At 39.5% G+C, this 24,476-nt stretch overlaps 2 protein-coding genes across 5 annotated transcripts in view; one reads left to right on the top strand and one right to left on the bottom strand.

Moving 5' to 3' along the window:
- LOC122559258 (cadherin-related family member 3-like) overlaps positions 1 to 24,476 on the top strand; it is a 91,428-nt gene that overhangs the window by 44,050 nt on the left and 22,902 nt on the right. For both annotated transcript variants that reach the window (XM_087994406.1, XM_087994405.1), the window contains 7 exons: positions 3,419 to 3,581; positions 5,448 to 5,544; positions 8,213 to 8,311; positions 14,111 to 14,343; positions 17,182 to 17,353; positions 19,900 to 20,135; positions 21,074 to 21,294. In XM_087994406.1, coding sequence (XP_087850532.1) covers positions 3,419 to 3,581; positions 5,448 to 5,544; positions 8,213 to 8,311; positions 14,111 to 14,343; positions 17,182 to 17,353; positions 19,900 to 20,135; positions 21,074 to 21,294 — 1,221 coding nt within the window. The remainder of the gene's footprint in view (positions 1 to 3,418; positions 3,582 to 5,447; positions 5,545 to 8,212; positions 8,312 to 14,110; positions 14,344 to 17,181; positions 17,354 to 19,899; positions 20,136 to 21,073; positions 21,295 to 24,476) is intronic.
- The window catches only part of LOC122559053 (putative uncharacterized protein C3orf49), a 115,927-nt gene that overhangs the window by 79,101 nt on the left and 12,350 nt on the right, over positions 1 to 24,476 (bottom strand). The window lies entirely within an intron of this gene.

Here is a 24,476-nt window from a genome sequence, read left to right as displayed (position 1 = left end):
CTTGTCCTTACCACCGTTCTTAAACAGTGGCACCACGTTAGCCAACCTCCAGTCTTCCAGCATCTCACCTGTGACTATCGATGATACAAATATTTCAGCAAGATGTCCAGCAATCACTTCTCTAGCTTCCCACAGGGTTATAGGGTACACCTGATCAGGTCCTGGGGATTTATCCACTTTTATGCTTTTCAAGACATCCAGCACTTCCTCCTCTGTAATCTGGACATTTTTCAAGATGTCACCATCTATTTCCCTACAGTCTGTATCTTCAATATCCTTTTCCACAGTAAATACTGATGCAAAATACTCATTTAGTATCTCCCCCATTTTCTGCGGCTCCACACAAAGGCTGCCTTGCTGTTCTTTGAGGGGCCCTATTCTCTCCCTAGTTACTCTTTTGTCCTTAATGTATTTGTAAAAACTCTTTGAATTCTCCTTAATTCTATTTGCCAAAACTATCTCATGCCCCCTTTTTGCCCTCCTGATCTCCCTCTTAAGTATACTCCTACTGCCTTTATACTCTTCTAAGTTCACGCGATCTATCCTGTCTATACCTTACAGATGCTTTCTTTGTTTCTTAACCAAACCCTCAATTTCTTTAGTCATCCAACATTCCCTCTACCTAGCAGCCTTTCCTTTCACCCTAACAGGAATATACTTTGTCTGGATTCTCGTTATCTCATTTCTGAAGGATTCCCATTTTCCAGCCGTCCCTTTACCTGTGAACATCTGGCCACAATCAGCTTTTGAAAGTGCTTGCCTAATACCGTCCAAATTGGCCTTTCTCCAATTTAGAACTTCAACTTTTACATCTGGTCTATCCTTTTCCATAATTATTTTAAATCTAATTGAATTGTGGTCACTGGCCCCAAAGTGCTCCCCCACTGACATCTCAGTCACCTGCCCTGCCTTATTTCCCAAGAGTAGGTCAAGAGTAGGTACATCCACATACTGAATCAGAAAATTGTCTTGTACACACTTAACAAATTCCTCTCTATCTAGACCCTTAACACTATGGCAGTCCCAGTCTATGTTTGGAAAGTTAAAATCCTCGACCATAACCACCCTATTATTCTTACAGATAGCTGAGATCTCCTAACAAGTTTGTTTCTCAATTTCCCTCTGACTATTAGGGGGTCTATAATACAATCCCAATAAGGTGATCATCCCTTTCTTATTTCTCAGTTCCACCCAAATAACTTCCCTGGATGTATTTCCAGGAATATCCTCCCTCAGCACAGCTGTAATGCCATCCCTTATCAAAAATGCCACTCCCCCTCCTCTTTTGCCTCCCTTTCTATCCTTCCTGTAGCATTTGTATCCTGGAACATTAAGCTGCCAGTCCTGCCCATCCCTGAGCCATGTTTCTGTAATTGCTATGATATCCCAGTCCCATGTTCCTAAGCCTGAGTTCATTTGCCTTCCCTGTTAGGCCCCTTGCATTGAAATAAATGCAGTTTCATTTATTAGTCCTACCTTGTCCCTGCCTGCCCTGACTGTTTGACTCACTTCTGTTTTCAACTGTATCAGTCTCAGTTTGATCTCTTTCCTCACTATCTCCCTGGGTCCCACCAACCACCCCTCACCACTTTACTAGTTTAAATCCTCCCAAGCTGCTCTAGCAAATCTCCCTGCCAGTATATTAGACACCTTCCAATTAGGTGCAATCTGTCCTTCTTATACAGGTGACTTTTATCCCAAAAGAGATTCCAATGATCCAAAAATGTGAATCATTCCCCCATACACCAGCTCCTCAGCCATGCATTCATCTGCTCCAACCTCCTATTCCTGCCCTCACTATCTTGTAGCACTGGGAGTAATCCAGATATTACTATTCTCGAGGACCTCCTTTTTAAATTCCTGCCTAACTCTCTGTAATCTCCCTTCAGAATCTCAACCTTTTCCCTTCCTATGTCATTGGTTCCAATATGGACAATGACCTCTTGCTGGCCCCTCTCCCCCGTGAGAACATTCTGCACCCTCTCTGAGACATCCTTGATCCTGGCACCAGGGAAGCAACACACCATTCTGCTTTTTCTCTGCTGGCCACAGGAACGTCTGTCTGTACCTCAGACTAGAGAATCCCCTAACACAATTGATCTCTTGGAACCCGATGTACCCCTCATTGCATTAGAGCCAGTCTCAATACCAGAAACTTGGCTGTTCGTACTATGTTCCCCTGAGAATCCATCACCCCTTACATTTTCCAAAACAGCATACCTGTTTGAAATGGGTATATCCACAAAAGACTCCTGCACTAGCTGCCTACCTCTCTTACCTTTCCGAGAGTTAACCCATCTATGTGACTATATCTGAGACTTTCCCCCCTTTCTATACCTTTTATCCATCATGTACTGTTGCCGTTGCAAACCTCACATTGCTTCTGACTGTTTCTCCAACCGATCCATTTGATCTGATAAGATTCGCAGCCAGCAGCATTTATGGCAGATATAATCTGCAGTAACCCTTAAACTCTCTTTAAACTCCCAAATCTGACAGGAAGTACATATCACTCTATTAAAGGCCATTTTTGCTCCTTCACAGTCTACAGACCCAGAAGATGACACCGTCTTATTCCTCTACAAACACTGCCCCAGGTTAAATTAATAGTTATGGCTTATATTTTAAGTTTAATCAAAAGATATATCTCTAAAAACATTTAATCAAGAAAGAACCCACTCTACTCACTACTGTTGATTCTCTGTAGGCCACACTTAAAACAATGATTAACTTATCTGATCCTGTGCTGTGAACTTCACCCAACAATTCCTCCAAGATCAGTTGTGAATTTCACTATTTGATAATTTTCCCAGATGCACTCCGATGTCCAGCGATAAATGACTTCAAACATCAAAGGTAGTAACTGTACAGGTTCTCTCTCTCTCTCTCCTGCAATGGCCTCACCATGTGCTTCCTTTGTCTGTTCTTCTCCCTTTTAAAACTGCTGTTGTTTTGATTGGGCAGCACCTTGAAAGCTAGTGCTTCCAATTAAACCTGTTGGATTATAACCTGGTGTTGCGTGATTTTTAACTTTTGTACACCCCAGTCTGACACCGACTCCTCCAAATCATTGGAACACAAAGGTTTCCATTAGACATGTATAGTGACCAACACATTTTCAGGCCTTATCAAAATTTTCCCTCACAATGTTCTGCAACAGAATGCAATCTTAGCAAACATGTGAATAGTTGTGAATTCAACAAATAGTTGCTATATATTATGCAAAATATCAGCTAATTTGAACTTCTAAATATTTTTGGACTACTGCATTGTTCAGGCCGAACCATTATTTGAAATAATGTTAGTAGTAGTAATAGTACCAGTAATAGTAATGAAGAAGGTGGATTAGAAAAATCATACCAGTGTGAAAGATGCCCGTTGAAATGTACCCAGTGACTGCTTTTTAATTTGCTTTTAGAACTACACTTCCTGAACTACTCCTTCGTGATACAGTAGTCGCTGTTTTAATCTGTAAAGACTCTGACACTCCACGTGATGCATTAACGTATGTTCCTCAAAGTGGTCCCCTTGGGCCTGGAATGATATTTAAGCAAAAGACTGGCGCAGATAACGTCATACAGGTTGGAGTTATTGATTGAGTATATTGTATCTGGAGTTTCTTGTACATTACTGGAGTGAGTATGCTTTTGAGAATAGCATGTAATTGTATAAAAATTACACCAATTGATGGATGTAAAATCAAAGGTAATGGCCACTTGGAAAATTAGATGAAAAGTGCTCGGAGTTCCAGAGGAAAAATCCTTTAACGCACTCTTCATCTTACAGGCAAGAGACCCAGACTGAGTGGTAATGCACTCTGATTTCCCTGATTTTGATTGGAGGTAATTGATTCTAACATGAATCTAATGGATACACTGCACTGTGCTCTGCAGTTTTACTGCCATATCTTTTAGCAACCTGTACATTTATTTTTTTGGTCTCTCTTTTTCTCCTGGTTAGACACTTGAGTCATCTCAGAATGTGTCAAGATTGGTTTAAATTATATAGTTGCACACTATAACTATTATACTTGCAGATTTTTTTCCATCATACTATGGTGTTGTATGGGGAGGGCCAGAAGCTCAAGAATTACTAAAGAAAATTGGATCTTTTATTCTTCATCAACTACATCTTCATTAATACTTATTGTTATCAAAGAACGCCTGCTGGTATAGCATAGAGCAAGAACCTGACTCGGCAAGTGAGGAAAGGCAGAATGATTATGTACTTGTGACAAATGATGGATTCATAATTTACATTTAGAATCTGATGTGAGGTGGAAATGTTGGTAAAGGGAGACACTTCAGCTCACACATTGCATCTCCCCCTAATCCAGGTAACATTTTAGGTAGTGAAGGTGGGATTATTTGGTAGGGAGATCGCTGAGATCATTCATGGTCCACCTTAGGATTTCCACCCAGCTTTAAGCCATTAAGCTCAATACTTCCTGTGCTAGCTGAGAGTACAGAAACAATCCATCCACACAACATGAAAGTTCCAAAGATGTAAGAAATAACTCAAAAAAAATATAATTCTGTTCCCCTGCAGGGAATGAAGATTTTTAAAATTAATTCAGTCTCAGCTTGATAAAGGTTTTCAGCCCAATCTCTTGTAGTTGCAGGATATTGTTTTGAGTTTCTAGTAGCGAAGTGCAGTCAGTCTGGGTCTTTGATTAATCACCTCTTCGGTTTTAAGGTGAAATCTCTGCCTTCCTAAAGTTCATCAGTGTTTTAGGTTAATGTTTAAACTCAGAATTATTTACATTGAAAACTCCCAACGGAAATCACTCCGCAGAAGCTGGTATCCTGTCACCAAGTCACCCTTTATTTACAAGTGGAGAGTTCTTGACACTGATCCAGCTCCCTCAGAGTTGGCTCCTAGAATGAGCAGAACCTCTGACACTCCTATTTATTTATTTATTTTATTTTTTTTCTTTTTCTTTTTGCAGGTGTGAGACACAGTGAAAGACACAAAGTGCATGAATATTTATTCAATTTCCACTACCAGGAAGATAGGAAAATACCCGAGTGGCCAGTGACAAACACTGCCCTTCACATAAAAGGACAATGCTGTGTGATCAAAACAGTGAAGGGGAGGGGAGGGACTAAATCAAAATAGAGTTGGAGGGGGGACACTCCTATTTATATCTGTCAGCCAGGGCTCTCTGATTGCACCAGATTAGCAGCCCCAATCAGAGAACTTATATTCTTCGAAGTCCACCTGCCTGACATTGTTACAATCACTACACTGTCCTTTCTCAAATAATCGTACAGTCCTTCCCAGATTTTCTATCTTTTAAGTTTTTTACCTGGCAGCCTTTTCTTAGAGGTTTCCATTGCATACACACTCAGAACAAACAAGAAATGAAAAACCACAATAAGAGTTGTATTGCTTGTTTTACTGGCACATGTATTACTGCTATCTGTCAAGCTTTGTTTGGTGCTTAGGTGGGACTCAAAGACCTGGATTATGAAGATGCAGATGTTGCTGCTGTGGGGCATACATATCAAATGACAATAGCAGCGTCTGATTCAACACACACTGGTGAGTGAAACATTTCCTTGTATACTGTTGACACTGTGAATTAATACTGGTTGCTAAGTTTTGAACTGAACTTGGTACTAGAAGACAAAATGGGGGCCAGGCCTTTGCTACTGAAGCTTACAACTCAGGTCAGGAGAGCATTAGCCCTACAGAGCATACCCATTTGAGTTTAAAGGGCTTGGTTAGGAGTGGTTTCACTCTCGGGAAGTGGGCAGATGGAGTTATAAGCAACCTGTTCAAAGCATTAAAGTATCAAGTGATTAATCTCTTATGAAAACAAACTTCTATTCAGTAGTCACATCAAAGCTAAACCTTTAATAGCCTCTTCGGGTCATCATGGCAATGTTGGAGTATTGAATTGGAGGCAATGGCCTTGAAAATAGATCCTTTGGGACCATTGGTGTGGGCAAGTGCCAAGGCAGGCTGGTTAGAAGGCTTGCCTTGCTTCTCTAGGAGTTCATCATGATTATTCTAGACACTGTGATCTCTCCAGCCCAGAACCATTCAAAGCAAATTCAAATTCAAAGCACTGAAATCTCAAGTGGTTAATTTTTTATGATACCAAACTTCTATTCAGTAGACACATCAAAGACAGCTAATCTTTTAATAACATGTACAAATTAGCATTCAAACTATGAATCTAGTTTCCCATTGGGATAACTGTAGAATTTAAAACTCAGCCAAATATTCATAATGACCAACCCTTGGGGAAATGTCAACAAAACTCTTTATTAAAACTGCATGGTCACTTGGCAATTCCTTTGTAACTTATACCAATACCCTCTCAAATAATGCGGTTCAGCAGACAGTGTTTTCTTCAAACTGTCACTGATAGTTTAAGCCTAATGTTTTTCATGTTTCAAGGGTGGGAGATTTAAAAAATACTTCAGCTTATAACACTTTAACAGACCCCACTTACCTATCAAGAGTATGAATGTCTACCCCATCAATTCATGACAAATAATATGGGTTAAGGCCCATTGAACAGCTAAAATTAGGTCTGTTTGAGCTTATCACTAAGTCAAAATGACCCTCTTATGTGATTCATGCACTTCTCCCTCGCCTTCCTGGAAATAATTAGTTATTGGAAATGGAGGGAAGATTTCAGCGTTGGAGTATCAACTGCATTTTTTAAAGGTCAGAGAGAATATTCCATCTTTGTGAAATTCTGGCAATCGTTTTCATTCCTCTATAGTTTGCAGGCTTGATTTTTCCTCTTCAGTATCTTGAAGGAGCTGAAAAATGTGTTGCTGGAAAACTGCAGTAGGTCAGGCAGCATCCAAGGAGCAAGAGAATCGACGTTTCGGGCATAAGCCCTTCTTCAGGCTTATGCCCAAAACGTCGATTCTCCTGCTCCTTGGATGCTGCCTGACTTGCTGCGCTTTTCCAGCAACAAATTTTTCAGCTCTGATCTCCAGCATCTGCAGCCCTCACTTTCTCCTAATATCTTGAAGGAGCCTCCCATTCTCAATTTCAAGTTGTCTATCCTCCTGATGCAAATCATCTAGTCTGCCTTCAATTATATGGTGTCATCATGTAGATGGGGAAGGTGTATCCATGATTACTAAACCATTTGAAAAGAGCTACTACAGCAAACGATTGACTATCATGGCATAAGCTATTTTACTTAAACTACTGATTGTTCTTTTACTTTCTTCCTCTATTTCTGAAAGCCAAGTACTTTTGACCTTTTTATGGCGTTACCCACCTGCACTCCCACTGTCAATGAATTACATCTTTGAACCCTATGTTTATCCACACCCTTCTTTCCATTAATTATAAACTACCATTCCTTGATTTTCCTCCCACACTCCTCCACATTACTTGCATCTACAGCCAATCTGCCCATTTTATTAAGATGTTGCTGGCCTCCTTCAGTCGTTTTTTTTTACTGCTGTTTGCCAAGCCTCCTACAAAGCCAACACAGTGAGCAGTTTCAAGCAATTTCTTGTACCATGCAATTATGTCTCTTGTTAATAGCACACTCACACTCATTACTGCTAAATTTTGCAGATTTTATTTAACACTATGCTTGCGGTTTAGTAAACAAAAATGACAAAGCAGACCATATCATTTCATTATGTGAATTACAAAGAACTACTTTGGTTATTGTGCTGTGGTCTCCTCTTGATGGTCTAAAAATACAACTTTGAAAATTTGGCTGTAAGAAACAAATATAATCTGTTACAGGGAAGTGTGTAATTTTATGGAAATAAATGATTTATGCTTTCAACAATTCCCCATAAAATTCCTCACAATGTGATTCACTTTATAAAATTGGTCAAGCTATTAAAAAAGTTGGAATTTCTCCTATGCAATGTTTGGGAAGAAAAGCTCCTTCACTTTTCTTGTACCATTGGTGTTTGCAGTTTCATTGCTATATAATGACTAAAATGTAATCTTCAGGTCATGGACTTACCATTAGCCTGAAAAGTGACTGTTATGGTAACATGTACATATTTAGGGCTTAGAGTGGAATCATTGCCATTCAGTGATTCAAAATGCCAGGCATTGATTGTGTCAAGCAGTAATGATCTTTGAGCTGAGTACAGCATGAAATGAACCAAAGAAAATTATGTTCAGAGTTGTGTTGTGTTTTTGCATATTACAGGCAAGACCATAAAATGACACTTGTAAAGGAATAACTTCCTCTAATTGCTTCCAACAGCAACTGCTACGGTGTTTGTAGAAATTACACCTGTGAATGACTTTAGTCCCATATTTGAGAAGGATCCTTATATCTTTGATGTCCTTGAGTCAACGGCATGTGAGTCACTTGGCTGAATTTTCCCATTTTCATTTGAAATGTTTTACCAAGTAATGCCTAATGTGCCAGGGCTTGCAGATCCTTTTGAAAAATTAACTCAGGAGTTGTGAGTATCACTGGTTGGGTCAGCATTTATTACTAAACCCTAGTTCCCTTGAGAAGTGGTGGTGAGCTACTTTCTTGAACCACAATGGTCCATGTACTGTAGATGGACCAACAACGCCCAAGGAAACTAATTCTAGGATTTTGACCAACAACATTGAAGGAATGGTGTTACATCTCCAAGTCAGGATGGTGAGTGGCTTCGCGGGGAGCTTGCAGGTGGTGGTGTTCCCATGTATCTGCTGCCCTTGTCTTTCTAGATGGTAGATGCTATGGATTTTGTAGGTGCTGACTAAGGATCTTTGGTGAAATTCTGCTGTGCATCTTGTAGAGAGTATACACTGCTGCTACTGAGTGTCAGTGGTGGAAATAGTAGATGCTTGTGGTTTTCTTTTGTTCTGGATGGTGTCAAACTTCTTGAGAGTTGTTGGAGCTGCACCCATCCAGACAAGTGGGTAGTATTCCATCGCACTTGTGCCTTCTGCCTTTGTAGATTATGGACAGGCTTTGGAGAGTCAGGAGGTGAGTTACTCAGTGCTGGATTCCTAGGGGTCGAAGTCACATGGCTATGCTGAGATGTGTGACAGAATGGGAATGAGAAGTCTGTCAAGGCACATCTGGATGTCGTGAGTATCTCTTTGCACCATTTATGCTTTTTACAAAGTTTCTCACTGGGCAGCGGCAAGCTTTCAATTAAGGAGGAAACAATAGCTTGCTAAACCTCTCGTTAACATCCTAACCCTCCTTATTAATATTCAGCTTTCTATTTAACCAAATGCACCAAACAAGCTCAACATCAAGAATTATTGACATGGAAATCATGAAGCTGGTGACTTCAGCTCACCGCTGGCTGTGTCAAAGCTCCATGCGGCTCCACTCCAAACAGCAACTGACAAATCCCTCAGGTTTGATAATATGTATCTCAGAATAAAAAGGATGTGGTCCTGGAAATATTGGATGCATGATCCACAGGCATCAGTCACATACATCCTTTATCCACCGACATTGGTACCTGGCATTTGGCAACCTCTGATGACCATCATGGCACCTTACTTGATCCACCAGCGTGGGGGTGAGAAAGGGGCTACTACTTTGGAAAGCATCTTAGCAAGCTATGCTTCGGAACTGGGGCATACAGGCTGGGGGAAGGTAGGATGACAACTGTAAAAAGGGCAACAGTATCTGCAAAGGGGTATTAAGTAAAGCATGGATGGGAAGGGGTTTATGATGCAGGGGCTTCATCCATGTTCAGGAGAACTTTGGCTTCAAGTTGGGGACAGTGTATGACCTCACTTGGTATGTCACCTAGTGTTCAAGGGCCTGGGGGAGGGCAGGTGAATAGTTGCATGCTGATGTAAACAGGTTGGGTCCCTACCTATGGAGAGGTGTAAAGCCTTTAGGGTTTAAGTGAGGGGCTACAAGAAGGTTGATTTGGAGCTTTGAGTATCACTGACACAGAATCGAAGGCTGCAAGCCATTAATTGAAAAGCATTGAACATTACCTTCTATCATACTGAATCAAAAATACACAACGGGAAAGTAAATGGCTGCAACCAAAGTTGGACTGAGCAGGGTAAGTGATACAAGGGAGGGGCTGTAGGATCTATTGATGTGAGGCCATTTAAAGGGAAACGACATTGCACATACACCCGTGCACTGTACACAAGCCATACCCTTATATCCTTATAGGAGAAGGTGAGGACTGCAGATGCTGTAGATCAGAGTTGAAAAGTGTGGCGCTGGAAAAGCACATGAAACTGATGAAGGACTTAGATCCGAAACGTCGACTCTCTTGTTCCTCAGATGCTGCCTGACTTGCTGTGCTTTTCCAGCACCACATTTTTCGATCCTTACATCCTTATAGTTCTGTATGTGAATGTGGCAACAGCAAAGTATTGTCTTCCAGACCTTATTATGCATTACAGTCAGAAGCTAGAGAAATTGTAATGGCGAACAAAGATATGTCAGAAGAATTAACACGTAGATTCATTGGTCTTCACAAACAGGACACAAAATAATCTCACAGAAATATTAGGGAACCAAAGGTCCAGTGAGAGAGTGGAATTGAAGGAAATTAGTATTAGTAGAAAAATGATGCTGGGCAAGTTAATGGGATTAAGGACTGACAAATCTCTAGGGTTTGGTAATATGTATCTCAGAATAAAATGGATGTGGTCCTGGAAATATTGAATGCATTGATGATCATCTTCCAAAACTGTATAGACTCTGAAACAGTTCCTACAGATAGGAGAGCGACAAATGTAATCCAACTATTTAAAAAGGGAGAGAGACTATAAACAGAAAATTACAGACTAGTTCGCCAAACATTAATGGTGGGGAAAATGATACAGTCTATTGTAAAAAATATGATAACAAAATATTTGAAAAGCATCAATGGGGTTACGCAAAGCCAGCTTGGGTTTATAAAAGGCACATCATGTTTAACAAATCTACTGAAGTATTTTGAGGTAGTAACAAGTCAAATAGATAAGGGAGGTCCAAAGGATGTGGTGTATGTGGATATTCAGATTGATAGGTTCTATATAAGAGGTTAGTAGGCAAAGTTGAAGCACATGTGATAAGGATAATGCATTGGCATGGATCAGGAATTAGTTGACAGGCAGGAAAGTGGGAGTGGCAATAAATGAATCATTTCCCAAGTGGCAGTCAGTGACTATTACTGCAATGTCACTGTTTGGGCTCCAGTTATTCATGAAATATAAATGACCTAGGTAAGGGAACCAAATAGAATATGTCCAAGTTAGCTGACAACCCAAAACTGGGTGGGAGTGTGAGTTGTGAAGAGGATACAATGAGTCTTGAAGGCTCATTTAGGTTAGTTGAATAAGTGGACAAATACATGGCAGATACAGTATGGCATGGCGAAATGTGAAGTTGTACTCTTCAGTGTGAAAAACAGAAAGGAAGTATATTATTTAAATAGTGACATATTGGGAAGTGTTTATATTGGTGTCCTTGTACACCAGTCAAGAGAAGTAGACAGGCAGGTGCAGAAAGCAATTAGGTAGGCAAATGATATATTGGCTTTCATTGCAAGAGGATTTGAGTTCAGATGGAGATTGTCTTACTTCAGTTATATAGGGCCTTGGTGAGATCACAACTAGAATATTGCATGTGGCTTTGGTCTCCCTACCTAAGCAATATACTTGTCTCAGAGGGAGTGCAGTGGAGGATCACTAGGTTGATATCAAGGATGGCAAGGTTGTTCTAGGAGGAAAAGATTGTTTGACTGGGCCTGTATTCACTAGCATTTAGAAGGATGAGAAGGAATCTCATAGAAACATATAGAATTCTAACAGGACTGGATAGCTCCAGGACAGGTATCCTTTCTATTGGGGAATTTAGAACCAGGAGACACAGTCTCACAATATAGGATAGACCATTTAGAACTGAGATGAGGAAAAATTGCTTCACCCAGAGGGGAATGCATCTGAGGAATTCTCTGTCACAGAAGGCTGTGGAAGCCAAATCTCTGAATGTATTCAAGAAAAAGATAGATACATTTCTAGATTTTAAAGACATTGAGGGGTAAGAGGAAAAAGTGAGAATATGGCATTGAGACAGAGGATCAGCCGTGAGTGTAATGAATGGCAGAACAGGCTTTAAGGCTGAATGGCTTACTCCTACTTTTAATTTCTATGTTTCCTTTGTTTCTGATATGAGACGCTCAGTTGATGCTTTTAAGTACAACTGATTGATTACATTTGTTTAACTGACAAGATAAGGAAGCAATTGGTGAGTACAATGTCATGATCATCATTCTTGAAGCCGTAATTCTTCATGTGCATTCTTGGACATAGAAAGACCTGCCAATGAAGTGTAAATTGAAGCAGATGAATGACATTATTGAATCACTACAATCATGATTTTCGATCTTCTATCTGCCTCAAATCCTGAGAGTTTCACTCCACCCCAAAGAGAGAAAAAGAGTAACTTATTCCACCCACATGGTGCAGTTATTTTGTGCAGTTATCACCCAGTCAACTTTCAATCTGAAATGGCAATGATCCAATTTTGTACCTTAATGAGTGACCTGAGATGCAGAATGCTGTCCCCATCGTCATGTTTCCTTTGGTGTTCCTGTCCCTGTGACCCCTATGACCTGTCAGCTTCTGTTTCTGTTGAGCCTCTTTATTAATTTCCCTGCTTTATCCTCAGAGCTCATGACTTTGTGAATTCATGTGCCGATTTTGGCCTTAAAATGGAGGGGCCAGACCGATAGTTAGCTGGGCCAACTCCCCTCTCAGAGCTCCCATTTCCTTTATTGTCTATGCGATTCTGCCCTTCTACCTTGAATTGCCCCCTTTCATTGTATTCATTTCCTCAATTACCCAGTCCAATAGACCCCATCCCCAGATTTTAGTTGCCCTTTTTCCTCAGGACAACATGGCCTGGCCCCTGATAGCCCCTTGTCCATTATTATCCAAATCCGTAAGACTGACTTCCATAGCAATCCTATTTGATAGGGTAGATCTGACCGACCATGGCCCACTACCTAGACTGATGTACTACTGCACTTCAACTGACCTATGTGTATTCCTGGATTAGTTGCTCTTGATCTGCAGGGTTGACCTCAACTGTACCCCTGTACTGCAAGGACACAGATACCTGCACTTTGGTAACACCAAGTATCTGACTGATTGAGGGCAACAGTACACCCTGAAAGACGTAGTCCCTTTTAATCCTACAAACAACAGGTTTCCTTTGACTTGCAGGCATGCACATTTGCTTGAAGCAAGTGTAACGTGTTTGCCATGTCAGCTCCTGTCACATACTGTGGGTATGACATTAACAAAGCACAGTGGTGTATGGTGTTATGTTCACTCCTGTGACAGTTCAGTGCTCTCCACTGTGACAAGCTGTCTGCCTTTCTGTCTGTGCTAAAAATTAATACAATCAGACATGTTCAGAACCTTTAAGTAAATGCAAAGTCAGTGAGTGTAAATAAATTAAGCTAAGCTTTATAGGGTGCGTCGTTGTGTCTCTGCATGCAAAATAACTTTCTTCAGGGCATTGCCTTGTGAAATCCGAATCAACCTATCCAGTCAAATTCAAACGAAGATCAGTAATTGACTGTCAGTCATCATTGGTGCATTCTCCATAGCAATAGCTCCACTAATAGGAAAACACTTGCCAACCAATCACCACACTCTTCTCAGACACTGCTGTATTAGCAATTGTTCTGACGGATGCAAGACAAAATGTTTCAACAAAATATGTCTTTTTTCAATATTACTTTAAATTGTGAACAACCAGTTCCAGCGCTGATGCTTGTGAAACACCACATCTCACCTTCAATCACTCTGAATAACATTCTTTTTTACTTTACCCTCAATGGCTGGGATTATTCAGCAGATCCAATAATATCTGTGGAGAGAGATATGTTTCAGGAATGTGACCTTTCACTGTTAACAGAAACTTCAAGAGTTTCATGTTTAATTCTGCATGTGTGGGTTCCAAACATTGCTTTCCTGATGGAATGATTGCAAGTGTTGATCATTTTGCTCTTAGAACAACTGCAAAATCTAGAACAAGGCATTTGTCATATCTGCATTCCTCTAACTTCATGCCAGGCATGTGTCTTTGTAAAATGATTCCACTATTTACTTAACTTCTGATTTGTTATAGATGCCAACAAGCATCTCTGAAATATCTATTTTTAATTACTTTATCTAGCAAAACAGAAGATTGGGAGAGTTATCGCCACAGATGATGATTATCCATTGAACGCAGTAACTTACAAAATAATTTCTGGAGACACACAAATTATAAAACTATTCTGGATTGATCCAAAAGAAGGAACCATAGAGCTGATAACCCAATCAGACTATGAGTCTGTTCGACAATATAACCTCACTGTGGAAGCCATTGACAGTGATCCTAATCAGCCCAAAACTGCAGTGACCCGGGTGAGAATACATACTTCTGATAAATAACTGACAGAAAAGCTAGGTGTCAATTCAAAATTAGGAGCAGTATCTTAGCAGTGTTTATGTACTATATTTGCGTCTCAAGTTTCCATAAATATTACATTTATTCTATCCACAATGTCATGGTGACTGTAGCTTGCCTGTGGGGTAACTGCAATGAAAGGACAAATTGCAGGTCTTTAATCACATAATGTTAAGAAGTGCGTACACTTATAAGGCAGAAATGTCACCAGGCTATTTCAGGGTTATATCAGTTGTCAGTCCACATTGACTCGGTTCTGATTTCAGAGTAATAATGTTTTTGAACAGATTCAGCATTACAATCTGGATTCCAAATTGAATTTGTATAAGGTTTTGAAAAAAGAATCATCCAAAATTGTACTGAAAATGTTACATTTTTATAGCTACTTTGTTACATTACTGACCATCACTAATTCTTTGATTTATGTAATTTTAAATGTGAGAAATGCAAATCTCAACCCAAAAGGGCAATGTTCCATAAATAAACCATGGTTTATCTTGCTTCACTGTTCTCCTGCTTCCTTTGGGCACTTTGAATAATCCTGGCTGTCTATCCTGGAGCTGAAAACGGGGATCTTGCTGTGAAAGTTCACCAGAAGACTTGTTTTTTGCATAATTAATTATGATTTTGAACACTAAAGGCAACGATAGCCATGGTAAAAATAAACTACTCAACATAGATAGTGTAATAAGTCACGCTGTGAGCTCTCTGTAAGTTGGGGAAAACATTAAACATGGATTTATGGAGTACATTGAGAATTTTTTCAAAACCAGTTCTGGCAAGAATTCCATTTCAGTGGCCTGGAAAGCAGATGTAATTGCCTGTTTCTGCAGAGATAGAACTGTGCTGGAGTTACTGATTTGCAATCCTGGAAAGTGAAAAATTCTAATAGAGCTACTAACTCAGAAAATTAGGCATGAGTTGTTATAATTTGTTATCCGCCAGATTGTTGTTAATAGAGATGTATGTTGCAAATTGCAACAGCTTAGAGGTTATATAGTAAATAACTGAACCATATAGGTCCCACATTAAATTATCATGCATATGAAGTTTAAACATACCAAAAAAAATGGAAGTCAGATATTTTGAGGAGCTTTGGAATAATTTGACAGTCCAGGACATGCATCAGACTATGGGGAAGATTTTTCTTTGTAGATCCTTCAATCCTTCTGTCATTCTTTGACTACATGGGTGTGAGTTCAAATGTTGAAAGAAATTTGCATTTGGGTGGGTGTTGCTGTTAAATGACTGATGTCCAGCTTTACAGTGAGGAACCAACAGTAACCCAAGGAAGAGGAAAATGTACAGCACTAGAGAAAATTTTGCAGATTGGAAAACTTTCCAATATTTTCAGCCCAAACCTGATTTTTAAGGGACAAGATAAAAGTGAGAAAGATAGAAATCTCAAACAGTTTAGAGAAGAAATTAAAATTTATTGTGTCAAAATTCCAGTCTCAAAAATAAACAAGAGCTGAAAGGCCAAATTTAAGGAGCCAGCTTTCAATAATGTTCTTGGTCTCAGAAACTTTACAAACGCCTCCAAAGTCATATTGATTCAGGGCTGGTCACGCAGTCTACATATGGCATGACCAGGGATTACAGCTATCCCTCAGCATGTTAAAAAATCAATAAAACTGTTGTTGTAATTGTTGCAATATAGCTTGAGGGTTCAGGAGTATTTATTGAGTATAAAAACCTTGTCTATAGCACAAGATTGGACTGCAGTTTCAAATCATTGCTGCCATTCATTATATGTAAGATGATAAATTTTCTTTGTTTGCCATACATTTGTATTGCTACTTTAAGCTGAGAATAGTACCATGCAATAGAGGACTAAACACAATTGGCTTTATTAGGTAAGGTCTACATAAAATTTGGATTTGTAATCTTAGGCTTGTAATTATTACTAGGGTTTTTTTACAGTAGGGTAAAAAGCTTTACCATACTTTTTGCTGAGGTTTTCAAATGCTGGTTAAAATTATATAAAGTATAATCAAAAACACATTTCATTCTATCTCAGGATTTACTGGGCTACCTTCAGTAGGTTGGTATTGTACATTAATGCCACCACACATAGGCACATGTTTCAATCAGAAATAAAGCACTGGCTCTGATTTCCCAGGAATCCAAACTCATTCCATGGTTTCACTATGGTGGAACTTGGAATAGGACCTAAATTGACCAGAGAGGTGCCCTCAGTTCCCAGATGGCCAGTTGATTTGTCCCTAGTTGAGCAGTCAAGCTGGTTTCACTTATGACCAGTGTGCCTAATTGAATTTATTGGCTCAACTGGTTCCACTTGAGACCATCCTATACAGCGTGACCAACTCTTCAGCGATTAAAGATAAAGAGAATACTGACTCTGGTACCAGGATGGAGGGAGTGGTGGCATATTGGTGACCATGAGAACTGGATGTGGCAGTTTGATAAGTATGGTGAGATGGATGGGAAAGAATTAATAGCTAAAACTTTTAGGATATGTCAGGATCTCTTACAAAATATGGACAAAATGCATCTCTAATGGGTTGAACAATTAAAGAACAATCTATTAAAATATGAAATAGACTGGATTAGCTGCATATTTCCAAGTACAATACTAAAATACTTCCCTATGGGCTGTGTATTAATGTGATAACATGGTTTATACTGTGTGTAAATGCTTCATTTAAACCACTTTCTGAAAAGCATTGATGCAAATATTCGCCAAAACTGATGCAAATATTACTGTCATCTTCCATTTTAATTATTTATTAATCTTTGCCTTTCTTCCCTATTTTAAATATGTCCTCTGTTAGGTCATCATCAATATATTAGAGGAAAATGATGAAAAACCAGTTTGTATTCCATTGTCATATAAAGCAAGCATTCCTGATAACATTGCTGTTGGGACTAATGTTAATAGTTTCAGATTGAACTGTCGAGACAAAGATTCGCTGGACAATGAGATGCGGTTTGAGATTGTATCAGGTATGTTTTTTACTCATCAAGTTGCATAGCAGGGTAAAGTACAGAATTATTCCAAAGCAATTATACAAAGATAAATGTAAGAAAAAAATGACAATAATAATTGTGACTGTATGTCTAATTTTATATATAAATGGGGCTAAAACTAGCATTTTTATTACTGGTATCATTAGTTTTGGAGGAAAAACTATGGGATTATCTTTGTCTTCTTTTGCTAGCTGTATTGCATGTTAAAGTAATTAAAGTTTCAATGGGTTTGTATTTTATTCTGAATCTGACTTTCACTACAACAATATCACTATGCATTTACGAAATGCCTTTAATCTATTAAAATGCCCTAAGGTATTCCACAGGATGTTATTGAACAAAATCAGATACTAAGTCACAGAAAGAGATATTAGGAGAGGTGACCAGCAAGCTTGGCTAAAAAGATGGGTTTCAAGGACCATATTAAATGGTGAAAGGGCAGAGACATTCAAAAAAGAACTCCAGAGCTTCGGGTCGAAGGTGAAATGAGTGAAGTAGATAGACTCAAAGGAAAATGATGTCCCACATTGATAAAATTGCAGCACTTTTCATAGCATTGAGATAAATGGAATATATGAACCTGCAAATACAAACATGGTAACATTATCATTTTTTCAGTGGAGGCCTTTTGAGCTTTCTCTTATCACCACTTTATAATTTACATTTTGTAAAATAAATATATAATCTTTTGATTTAGAAAATATTACAAAGTTATTAAAGGAAGACTTAAAATAACACGAACACAAGTAATTCTAGATCTTTTTTAATGTACCAAGAAAGGCTTGAATACCAGCTTTGTTGGTATAAAACTAAAGACAGTAAGACTGATTTCATAGATTGGAAACTTATGTATGTGCTTGCATATACAGATACTTAGCTTATCCAAGTGCTTGAAACAATTAATGCTTATAAATAGGGGAATCAACTATGACACAATCTAATCAGGATAACCATACCGTAGATAGCAGCTGTCAAGCACAATGATGACTGTTGACATTGTGTGCTTTCATATGTATGATGCAGCTTGCCATTCATTGTTTAAATAACATACTTTTGTCTTGCAGACTGATTTTGCAAATGCAAGACTCTATATTAAAGTTTCCATGGAAATTAGAATGCAACATCTTTGATGTACCAGATCAGAACTATTTTATCTCAAGCGTGACAGATATGGAGGCAAGAGAAAAGCTTCATAGGAATAAAAATAGACCATTCAGCCCCACCAAGCTATTCCCCAATTACATTAGAAATCACACAACACCAGGTTATAGTCCCAACAGGTTTATTTGGAAGCATTAGCTTTCGGAGAGCTGCTATTTCATCAGGTCATGGTGGAGTATAAGATTGTAGGACAGAGTTTATAGCAGAAGTTTACAGTGTGATGTAACTGAAATTATATATTGAAAAAGACCTGGATTGTTTGTTAAGTCTCTCATCTTTTAGAAAGGGCATGTTGATTTTAGTTCTTTCATATGTAAACTTTCTTAAAGTTACATTCTCAAGTGAACTTTAACAACAGGTGCCATTTAACAATGGGCCAACATGCCCTTTCTAAAAGATGAGAGATTTAATAAACAATCCAGGGCTTTTTCAATATATAATTTCAGTTACATCACACTGTAAACTTTAGCTATAAATTCTGTGTCCTACAATCTTATACTCCACAACCACCTGATGAAGGAGCAGTGCTCCGAAAGGTAGTGCTTCCAAATAAACCTGTTAGACTGTAACCTGGTGTTGTGTGATTTTTAACTTTGTACACTCCAATCCAACACTGGCACTTCCAAATCATGACCCCAATTCAGAGTGATGATGACTGATTTGTAAATCAATCACCCTGGATTCATATCCATTTTTTGCCTTGTTTATCTATTGATAATCAACTTACAATTATAAATACATCTAGCTTCTACTGCTTTTTGTAGTTCCATAAACTAACTGTGAGAGTTCCACACTTCTAGAACCTTATGAGTATTTCCTTAAGCCTTTCCTGAAGATTTTAAAGTTATGTCCCCTCCTTCTAGGCTCCTGCATCAGCAGAAAACATTTCTCTATATCTCCCCTTTCAAAATTATAAAACAAACAAGTTTTAACCTTCTAAACTCCAGGAAATATAGAACTTGGGTTCTGTAAACCTCACCTATAACATTTTTTGGAGCCCCATTAACATTCTTGCAGATTTGAACTACAGGTATAACACTTTCAAGACTTCTGTGTTATATCTTGTCTAAGGTGTGGTGCCCAGAACTGTACTTGGTACTATAATGCAGTCTAGTTATTCTTGTTCCCTAATTGGGCAGCAAGTGTATCGTCTGGTGAATCTGGGAAAAATCTCAAGTGAGTGTTCCCCACATCGTGTGGTCTTCTGATCCCCATTTGAGCCTGATGGTGTGGTCCTGAAACTCATGGGGAAAATCCTGCCCTTAGTTGCTTTTACTGTCATTCCATTATGATGAAAATGATGATAAACTGTCAATTCACCTTGCAGTGTGTCACTTCATTCAAATGCATTTTATTTACAGGAAATGTGAACAATCATTTTGGTTTTGACCCTGTCCGTGGTTCATTTGCTCCGAAACTAATAATCAAAACTCCATTTGGCTATGAGGGTAAAACAGACATTCAGCAGCAGTTTCATCTCATTGTCAACATCATTGATGACAATATTAAGAGGATAAAGCCAAGTACAGGAACTGTAGTGATTGATATTACAGTAGTTCAGACAAGAACAACTACTCCAACAACAACATCCTTTTATGTGAGTATCTTATGTAATGGTACAATTTCAAACAGATCATTTCAGCTACAGCAGAAATTTAAAACATGGCTGAAACAGATTAGTAGGGTAAAAGATTTTTATCTAACGTTTTGCCGCACTTGGGAATGGTTAATTAAATTTGAATGTAAAAGTTCCATAAATAAATTCCTTAGCAGCAAAATGCACTGCCTGTTGTACTGTGGAGTCATAGAAAGGAGAAACATTGCAATTTGATTCTTGTGGTCTATGCTAAGATAGCTAATCTCTGCTGGAACAGCAGTTGGGAGACTCCTGCAGAGAGTGGAAGCGAAAAGATCTGAGATTCTGCTCTTGTGTCTCAATCCAATCATTTGCTAATGACTTTGGCGAAGTGCATTGATTGGAGCTGCTGTCCGCTACAAGGACTTACATTTAACTCTGGAAGAGTTTCTGGGACAAGGGTTATTTGCGTAATTTCAGGGGTGCACTCCAGCCACTAGCAAGGAGTCCATTTTAAGGCAGGGGTCAGGTAAGATGAAATGTATAATGTGCAGCACAGAATGTCTTGTGCTGCCAATTTTGAAAAAAGTTCTTAATTTCATTTTTAAAAGGGCGCTATATAATTGCATGTTCAAGGCTGTAATCCCCCATTGGCCACTGATTTGTCAGCCTGCTTTGTATGAGAGCCTGGCAATTTCCATCCTCCCTGAATGGCAAATTGTGATTTGCTTAGGCTTCATGCTGGCACAGATCAGCATGGTCCAGTCACTGTGCCAGTTCATTTTGCAGAAACGAATTTCTTTCACCCAAGTATCTCAAACCTAAGAAGTAGTCTGCACCACTGCGTTGGTCCTTCATCTAGGTGTACCAATTAAAAATAGCAGACCCTTGCAAAAAAATGTATTTATTTTATCTTATAGTAATCTCAAGGTAATGAATTTCCTGTCTTGTTCAAACAGAACAGAAAAGGATTAACTGTTATCAACTCTGCTGTGAATACTTACAATCCAGATGCCTGGTACATCCCCTTCGTTCTTACATTGTTGGCAATCCTATTGGCTCTCCTCTTTGCCTATGGCCTGTACCTAATCTTGAAATATACCAGATGTATGGAAATCTGCCAAAAGGCATGCACCAGAAAGACACCTCCCAGGAAGCCAAAACTGCAACCACCAAAAAAGTAAGTCCTTTATAACTATATATGATGATGATACTTTCAGTTTGAAGTATTACGGATTAGGATATTTGTGTTCCTAATAATCTTAGAAATGTGTTTCATTGGAATTAGCTTGGTAGAAACATGAAGGCTGTCAGGGCATAAATTGGACAATCTCTGAAAAATGGAGGCCAAATCTTGCAAAGAGTAATTAGCCAATCTCGTAATGAGCTGCCTGCTCATTTAATGGATCTCCATGTCCAGCCGAGTGCTAACTGTGCTGCTCATTGGCCCAACAGGGCACCACTTAAAGAGGAAGTGCTTTGGGATTGGAAAGAGTGGTATGCCTCATTTACAAATGCTGAACTGAGCTCCTAGTGGAGGAGGTAGAAAGGCAGAGAAAAGCTTGTGCCCCGAGGGGGTCAAGAGGATCTCAGGATTCACAGCAAATGTTATTTAAAAGATATTGGAGGCTATTGCTATGAGTAAGGTTGAGTGAAATAGGAGTTGATGGGAAGGGTGAGGGCAGTAACAAATTAAAAATACTATATATGAATGCACGAAGCATTAGAAATAAGATGGATTGGCTTGAGGCTCTTTTGGAAATTGGCAGATACAATATTGTGGGGATACCTGAGACGTGGCTTCAAGTGGACAGGGCCTGGGAAATGAATATTCAAGGCTACACGTGCTATCGTAAGGATAGACTGACGGGCAGAGGGGGTGGGGTGGGGTGGCCATTTTGGTAAGGGATGATATTCAGTCCCTTGCGCGGGGGACCTAGAATCAGGTGATGTAGAGTCAGTATGGATAGAGCTGAGAAATTCTAAGGGTAAAAAGACCCTCTTGGGAGTTATCTACAGGCCCCCAAACAGTAGTCTGGATGTTGGATGTAAGTTGAATCAGGAGCTGAAATTGGCCTGTCGCAAAGATGTTACTACAGTTGTTATGGGGGATTTCGACATGCAGGTAGACTGGGAGAATCAGGATGGTATTGGACCTCAAGAAAGAGACTTTGTGGAGTGCTTCCAAGATGGATTCTTAGAACAGCTGGTGCTGGAGCCTACCAGGGAGAAAGCAATTCTGGATCTAGTATTGTGCAACGAACCAGAATTGATCAGGGACCTCGAAGTGAAGGAGCCATTGGGAAGTAGTGACCATAATACAATAAGCTTCAATCTGCAATTTGAGAGGGAGAGGGTACAATCGGAAGTGACAATATTTCTGTTGAATAAAGGGAAATATGGAGCTATGAGGGAGGAGCTGACCAAAGTTCAATGGTGCAATACCTTAGCAGGGATGACAGTGGAGGAACAATGGCAGATATTTCTGTGTATAATGCAGAAGATGCAGGATCAGTTCATTCCGAAAAGGAAGAAAGATCCTAGGAGGAGGCATGGGTGGCCGTGGCTAACGAGGGAAGTTAAGAAACATATAAAGTTAAAAGAGAAAAACTATAACATAGCAAAGATAAGTGGGAAAACGGAGAACTGGGAAGCTTTTAAAGAACAACAGAGAATTACTAAGAAGGAAGTACGCAGAGAAAAAATGAGGTACGAAGGTAAACTGGCCAAAAATATAAAGGAGGATAGTAAAAGCTTTTTTAGGTATGTGAAAGGCAAAAAAATGGTTAAGACTAAAATTGGGCCCTTGAAGACAGAAACAGGGGAATATGTTATGGGGAACAAAGAAATGGCAGAAGAATTGAATTGGTACTTCAGATCTGTGTTCACTGGGGAAGACACAAGCAATCTCCCTGAGGTAACAATGGCTGAAGGACCTGAATTTAAGGGAATTTATATTTGCCAGGAATTGGTGTTGGAGAGACTGTTAGGTCTGAAGGTTCATAAGTCCCCGGGGCCTGATGGTCTGCATCCCAGGGTGCTGAAGGAGGTGGCTCGAGAAATCGTGGATGCGTTGGAGATTATTTTCCTGAGTTCGATAGATTCGGGATCAATTCCTGCAGATTGGAGGGTGGCTAATGTTGTACCACTTTTTAAGAAAGGTGGGAGAGAGAAAGCAGGAAATTATAGACCAATTAGTCTGACCTCAGTGGTGGGAAAGATGCTGGAGTCTATTATAAAGGATGAAATTATGACACATCTTGATAATAGTAACAGGATAGGTCAGAGTCAGCATGGATTTATGAAGGGGAAATCATGCTTGACTAATCTTCTGGAATTTTTTGAGGAAGTAACTCTGAAGATGGATGAGGGAGATCCAATAGATGTAGTGTACCTGGACTTTCAGAAAGCTTTTGATAAAGTCCTATCAAGGAGGTTAGTGAGCAAAATTAGGGTGCATGGTATTGGGGGCAAAGTACTAACTTGGATTAAAAGTTGGTTGGTTGACAGGAATCAAAGAGTAGTGATAAACGGCTCCATTTTGGAATGGCAGGCAGTGACCAGTGGAGTACCGCAGGGATCAGTGCTGGGACCGCAGCTTTTTACAATATATATTAATGATATAGAAGATGGTATTAGTAATAACATTAGCAAATTTGCTTATGATACTAAGCTGGGTGGCAGGGTGAAATGTGAGGAGGATGTTAGGAGATTACATGGTGACCTGGACAGGTTAGGTGAGTGGTCAGATGCATGGCAGATGCAGTTTAATGTGGATAAATGTATGGTTATCCACTTTGGTGGCAAGAACAGGAAGGCAGATTACTACCTAAATGGAATCAAGTTAGGTAAAGGGGCAGTACAGAGAGATCTGGGTGTTCTTGTCAATGAAGGTAAGCATGCAGGTACAGCAAGTAGTGAAGAAGGCTAATAACATGCTGGCCTTCATAACAAGAGGGATTGAGTATAGAAGCAAAGAGGTTCTTCTGCAGCTGTACAGGGCCCTGGTGAGACCGCAACTGGAGTATTGTGTGCAGTTCTGGTCTCCAAATTTGAGGAAAGACATTCTGGCTATTGAGGGAGTGCAGCGTAGGTTCACGAGGTCACTTCCTGGAATGGCGGGACTACCTTACGCTGAAAGACTGGAGCGACTGGGCTTGTATACCCTTGAGTTTAGAAGACTGAGAGGGGATCTGATTGAGACATATAAGATTATTAAAGGATTGGACACTCTGGAGGCAGGAAACATGTTTCTGCTGATGGGCGAGTGCCGAACCAGAGGACACAGCTTAAAAGTATGGGGTAGATTATTTAGGACAGAGATGAGGAGAAACTTCTTCACCAAGAGGGTGGTGGCTGTGT

The sequence above is a fragment of the Chiloscyllium plagiosum genome, unplaced genomic scaffold (assembly GCF_037043375.1).
Source record: "Chiloscyllium plagiosum isolate Xiang-an unplaced genomic scaffold, Cpla_swu_hap1 HiC_scaffold_14, whole genome shotgun sequence".
NCBI lineage: Eukaryota > Metazoa > Chordata > Chondrichthyes > Orectolobiformes > Hemiscylliidae > Chiloscyllium > Chiloscyllium plagiosum.
The sequence above is the reverse complement of the archived record's forward strand: the minus strand, read 5'-3'. Positions and strand labels throughout refer to the sequence as shown.